At 45.9% G+C, this 6,512-nt stretch overlaps 1 protein-coding gene across 1 annotated transcript; it reads right to left on the bottom strand.

Moving 5' to 3' along the window:
• Nucleotides 1–242: 242 nt before the first annotated feature.
• drd1b (dopamine receptor D1b) lies at nucleotides 243–3,365 on the bottom strand. The gene has a single exon (XM_052046621.1). It carries the CDS (start codon nucleotides 2,261–2,263, stop codon nucleotides 869–871), a length of 1,395 nt encoding a protein of 464 aa, XP_051902581.1. The 5' UTR covers nucleotides 2,264–3,365; the 3' UTR covers nucleotides 243–868.
• Between the last annotated feature and the right edge of the window lie 3,147 nt (nucleotides 3,366–6,512).

Here is a 6,512-nt window from a genome sequence, read left to right on the forward strand (position 1 = left end):
CCTAGCTTCTTTTACAACTGCCGTTTCTTCTTATATATTTTCTAGCTGTCTGGATGCCACAGAAAAAAGTCGATATGTGTGTACCCCGTTTTAGATAACTACTTATTGGTGTACAGTGAACCCCTGTTGGTCCCAGTGGAAATGGATTTAATCCCCCCCAAAACTGCCCTAAAAAAACCTTGGCAATTGCAGAGAGATGACCACAATGCACTACTTGAAACGCTTCAACATAGGTCCTTGACACTAAAACGCCACAAGATGGTGCCCAAGTTATATTAAAAAAAATAAATAAAAACACAAATAAGCGAGTTTCCCAAGAACTGCAGACAGGATAGGTTCGACAAAAAAATAATAATAACAATAATAATAAAATGTGTACAGGGGGTGGGGGGGGTTCACTGTAAATGTTTTTTGAGAGACTTTAGAATGGCTTGGAAAAAAACTAAAACTAAAACAAAAAAAAAAACATTCTGCTGTCCATTTTGAACTCCTGCATCAGGGTAAACGCACCCTAATCTTTTGGGTGCCTGCAAAGGTTGACTCTCAAGAAAACTGCCATGTTTATACTGCAATTAAAATTATAATCCGATATCAACTGCATTAAACAAACCGTTTTGCTAACGGTTTCTACATCTTCCACGCTATACTGTTAAAAGTCAGTCTGTACTGTACAGGGTGCACATGTATGCACCCGAAGTATGCGATGACATGCCAGAATTTTGCAGTGTGTTTAACCAGGATAAAGTGCCTTTGAACATTCAAAACGTTTAGTTTTTCCCTTGTTGGATCAGTGTCGACAGGCCGACGGTCCCGCAGGATGTAACACACTCACTAGGTCGCTGTCAGGCAAGATGTCCGTACAGAGTGTTCAGCAGGACATGGCGTTGTGCTGTCCGTTCTGCGTTATGGGGTTGATCTTTTCCAGCGTGATCTCCGTGTCGCTGTCTAAATTCCCCGAGATGGCCGGGCACAGTTTGTCCAAGGCATTGTTCACGACACCTACCTCCATCTCGTCCATGACACCTCCATCCAGCTTGTGCAACTCCTCCTCCTGACACAGGATGCTGTGGGGCATCACGCAGCCCACCGAGTGGTTGCCTTCCTTTGGAATGTGGCTTTTGGGTTGGTACTGGCAACTGGCATTGGGAAGGGGTGCTCCGGCGTTGTTGTTGATGCTGAGGATCTCGATGGTGTTGCTTCCAGGGCAGAGGCGGTGGCAGCCCAGCAGAATGGAGAAGGCCTTGCGGAAGTCAGCGTTGAAGGCGTAGATGATGGGGTTGAGCGAGGAGTTGGCCCAGCCGAACCACACAAACACGTCAAAGGTGGTCGGGCTGATGCAGTGGAAGTCGTTGGCGTCCTCGGGCAGGTTGGCCTCACAGAAGGGGACCATGCAGTTGAGGATGAAGAAGGGCAACCAGCAGCACACAAACACTCCCATGATGACCGAGAGCGTCTTTAACACTTTGGTTTCTCGCTTGAACGACATCTTGAACGAACTCTCGCTCTCCGGGTTGGACGTGTTCCCCATGCTGCTGTGGCGGTTTTTGGCACTCTCAGCGGCCCTCTCCAGTGCGGATATTCTCCGGATCTGTTTTTGGGCGATGCGATAGATGCGGGTGTAGGTGACAATCATGATTGCCACGGGGATGTAGAAACTGATGAGCGACGAGGAGATGGCGTAAGACCGGTTAAGGCTGGAGTCACAGTTGTCGGCAGGCAGCTCGCCCGGGTAGGTTACGTTGAGCTCGGAGTAGCCGCTCGTCTGAGCTTTGTGCCAGTTCAGCTGAACGGGGATGAAAGAGATGAGAACGGACAGCGTCCATGCCACGCTGATCATCAGGCATGCCACTCTGGGGGTCATTTTGCGTTCGTAGCGGAATGGACTCGAGATGGCCCAGTAGCGGTCCACGCTGATCACGCAAAGATTCAAGATGGAGGCGGTGGAGCACATGATGTCGAACGCCACCCATACATTGCAGAACGCTCCGAAGGGCCAGAAACCTACGATCTCCGTCGCGGCCTTCCAAGGCATCACCAGGATGGCCACCAGGAGGTCGGAGATGGCCAGGGAGATGACGAAGAAGTTCGTGACCTTGGAGCGTAGGTGGCGGAATTTGGTGACGGCCACGCACACCAGCGTGTTGCCCAGCAATGTGGTGAAGATAAGGAGGGATAGGAAGCATCCCGTCAGAACCCGTTTGGACGAGTCGCGTTCAGGCAGCGGCTGTCTGCCGTCTCGAACCATCGAGAAATTGTGATCCATTGTTTACGCAAGATCGTATCTGGGGTGGGTGGGATTTTAGGGATCGGGGTAGTGGGGCGGGGGCGTAAACCGTCACCCCATCACATCCCCCAACCGCTGCAGCTGTACCGCTCCACGGAAGGGTCTCAGGACTGAAAGGTCGGCCATCTCCGCGCCGCTTCTCCAGTCACCTGGGTCACCCGTAGGCACCTGGTCAGAACCGCCATCCTTGGCTTTCGGAGGTCAGAATCTCGCCAACTATCCCACATCAGCAGTCGCCAAATATTCTGTGCATATTATTCGATTCGATTTCTGCTCTGCTCATCTGGTGCATTCAAGGACCACAGAAAAAAGACTGATGTTACTCTACCGTCGACCTCCTGGGAAAGTTTCCCGACCACGTTTGCTGCCGAGCTGCGTTGAGTGCTGGCTGTCAGGTCCAGTCATTCGCTTTATATAGCACCTCGTCAATAACGGCTATCGACGGCTTTCGCTGTGCGTTTATCTGATTTGTTTAATGGGTACTCCAGGCGTTTCCACTTGACTATATCAGCTACCTGGATCGAAACCCACCGCTGCTGTCGGTTATATTTCTTCAATGTCTTTCAATGCAGATTGGTAAAAGCCTATCGTGCTTCCATGAGGTGGGCTGGTTAAAAAAAAAAGTTATGTACTCAAATAAATAAAAATAGGTCGAAAGTATCATTCTCAAAGTGTCAGGATCACATAATCCACCGTCAAGGTCACTTCCCAATATGGCAGATTTGCCTTTTAAATTTTCCTCGCTGTGCAATCCGTGGGTGGTTGGAAAATCCGTTTTTAAAAAAGTCCATCAAATTTAAAAAATAGTTGAGAACACCCGCTGCATCCTGGCTTGCATTCTTGAGCGTGCGTCTCGTACCCACGCGTGCCAACGCCTCCGTGAGAAGTCACTCCTTGCGACGCTACTCTTGATTCCTACTTACTAATTTGTTTTTGTTGTTTTGTATTTGGAGGGAAATTATCCTCATGCCGCCTTGACCCTCGCGTGGAGCAGAAAGAGTGTAATCAAACAGTGGGGGCTCGCCGAGAGGCGCGCGCATCTCGCTCTCTCCCTCTTTCTCCCTCTCTCTCTGCACATGCCGCACAATTCAACCATCCAGGAGGGTGAGGAGAAGGAAGGGGGCGTTAAGGGGGGGAAAAAAAGCACTACAACTACACGACATTAAATTCAATACAGAGCTTAGCCACCTCAAGTTTACTCATATGAAACTTGCGTGGGAAAAAAAAGACTGTCTATTCACTCTTATTAATGGCTTAAAGATACTTTTATGAAATAAAACAAACTCATATGGGGTGAATGACCTTTAAGAGTCCGCATAACAAAAATGCAATTTTATTGCTAAATAGGTAATAAAGGGAGTGGAGATGCTGCAAAAGAAGCCATCCCCGTGGCCTGACATGAACTTGGAAAAGAAGTGGCTCAATGGCGCCACCGAGTGGTCATAAGAAATAAGGAGGTCGAGAAATATTGGCCATCTTTTGAGTCCTAGTCTACGGCCTGCACCTTTAAAGGGGACATATTATGCATTTTGATCATTTAAAATCACTATTTTTATAATACCCTAAGGATGAACCATTGTAGTATAGTCAGATTAACAAAGAAGCAAGTAAATCATGCTTTTTGGACCAATTATGTGAAGTTGGGCAATCACTGGTGGCGCAATTCCCCAATACTGCCCTATACTGTGTGTATGTGGTGACTGAACACAACGCCAAGCTAACACACCACACATCCTCTGCATCTCCACAAGGCCACCGAACACTTAAGCGCCACATTTTGAAAAGCAACATTGTCAACGATCACTTGAGCAGCTCCGTTTCCCTTACACAAAGCTGCCACTGGCTACTTGAAACAACTCCCCTATATTTCACATTTACCGTGTGCGTACATATGAGAGACACAGAGAGAGAGAGAGAGAGAGAGAGTGAACATCAATGTGTATAGTATTTTAAAAACCCAAAGTCTCCCTTTCCAGGCCTTTGCATGTATGCGTCAATGACGTGTCATGACTAGGCACGTGTCGTGAGAAGCGTGCGTGTGTGCGTTTGTGTGTGTGTGTGCGTGCATGTGTGTTGTGAGAGAGCATAATGCATGTAGACAAGCCAAGTGTAAGAGGCCTGGCAGACACAACGCCCACATTTCCCTGCAGCTCTGAGCCAGGCTATGCGTGCAGCCGCCCAAGTTCAAACCAAGACCATGTTAGACACAAACACGCGCACACACACACGCACAGTCGCACACAAGCCGACACACACACAAGCAGCCATGCAGGCTAATTTATGTCTGCTCCAAAAAGCAAACAAAATAGAATAGGAATAGAAGAGAATAGAGATTTGTCTCGGATATGTCTTTTTTGTTATTTCATTCACTCCATGTTGACCTTTTAACAACGAATTTGATGCGACAATTAACTTCTGGCACTAATCAATCAAATCTGTTTGTGAAATTGCGGCTTTTCATATTGACCCTTGAAGCACATTCTCGGGGTACAAATTTATATTGATGGTAGGGATGCTTCCTTTCATTTCGGAAGACTTTTTTTTAAGGTGCCCTTCCATGTCGTCTAATTTATTTCCACTTATTATGCAGAACATACTGTACGTCACAATGAGTTTGTGAATTGTTTGTTTGACATGTATGCCATTTGTGGATTGGATGTAATGGCTTCTCGGATTTGAATTTGGTGCCATTTTGATGGAGTATTGTGCCTCATTAGTGAAATACGTGTGGATATTTGGGGGGCTTTTAGAGGATATCGGTTCCTCTTTAGATGTATTTGTTTTAGAATTGCATGGCAGGTCGGATCAAATGTTCTTTTTACTTTTAATTAAATATTTGTTAGGCACATTTGGAACAAAAAGTCAAGAGGGATACTTTTTACGCCAAGGAATCATTGGTACTTTTTGGTTGCTTCATTTCTTTTCCATTTGGTCTTGTGAAGACTGTAGTTCAGACTCTTCATTCTGCAGCTGCCAAGAAATTGAGCTGTTAAAGTGGCAGCTGAGATAATACAACACACAAAGAGGTTCCCAAAAATGGAACTGAAAGCATTCACCAAAACCTCTTAAGTGGTATTTTTTGCACTGGACTGCTATGGGAACGGAGTGCCTCTAATCACCTAGAGCCCTGACGGGCAAAAAAGAAGGCCTTGGTACTTATTTTTTAAATATACCCTACACCGTATCGGTTTTGTTATCAATGGGTCTTTGTGCTTATGAAAATCACATGGGATCACACGAGAGGGTAAAACAATAGATTATCGGAGCCAAGCACAGTGTGACCGGTTTTCTATCTTTGTGTGTCTCGTCTGTCCCAGATGAAAAATCTTTTCAGATTTGAAAAATCAGTCCGGGTGTGTACCAGGTTTGAACTCATACACAATTATGACCCGTCTCTCTCAGGGTTTAGGTCACTAGACCAGCATTCTCCAGTCGTGACGAAGGCATGGATTACTGTTTCACAGTGCCTTTGAGAAAGGAGAGGCATTAGATAGTCAGTATAAGTACGGCAACACACACCGTACACCTCTACGGGAACAAGATGCCATGACATTTTCAAGTCAGGACATGATGAAACTAGAAAGCGGGCCATGAGCTGGGCAGATTTTGGCTCAATGAGTCAGTGGTATGATCACACAGACAGACTGAGTCAGTGGACTGTGATTGTGTCTGTGTGTGTTTATGTTGCATACAGTAATGTTGAACACAACAAGGGGGTGGGGGGGCACAGTGGTGACGCTGCCAGGTTTGTAGGAGGAGTAACACCTGTAGGTGGTCAATACGAGGACCCCGGCATAGAGGAAAAGAGTAATAGAGAAAAAAAATAACAGTGAATATATATTTGTAGCTGACCTTATGGATAATTTTGGATCAATTATGCCACTTGACTTTTTTAATCATAATTTTTGCAGTGTTCTTATAAAAACAAAATACAGAAAAATATTGTGTGCAATTTGGCCTCCCTTAGCTCAACAAATTAAAAACACACTTTCACATCGCGACCCTTGAGAGGATAAAGCGGATCAGATAATAGATGGATAGATTTCTACTCGCAAAAAAGGAAATAAAGGGATAAATGGTTTTGTTTTGGCTCTCATATACCCCACTTAAGTTGTTTGCCTTCTACGCCATCTAGTGGTAATTATTAGTAGGACCACCAATCAAATGTGCATTCACCAACATGCACTCAGGCAGACAACTTTATGAGCTCTGCGCAGCCAGTATGAAA

The sequence above is a fragment of the Hippocampus zosterae genome, chromosome 16, assembly GCF_025434085.1.
Source record: "Hippocampus zosterae strain Florida chromosome 16, ASM2543408v3, whole genome shotgun sequence".
In the NCBI taxonomy this organism is placed as follows: Eukaryota; Metazoa; Chordata; class Actinopteri; order Syngnathiformes; family Syngnathidae; genus Hippocampus; species Hippocampus zosterae.

Excerpts from the sequence above, each read along its gene's own strand:
- drd1b (XM_052046621.1), bottom strand. The coding sequence starts at position 2,263 with ATGGATCACAATTTCTCGATGGTTCGAGACGGCAGACAGCCGCTGCCT.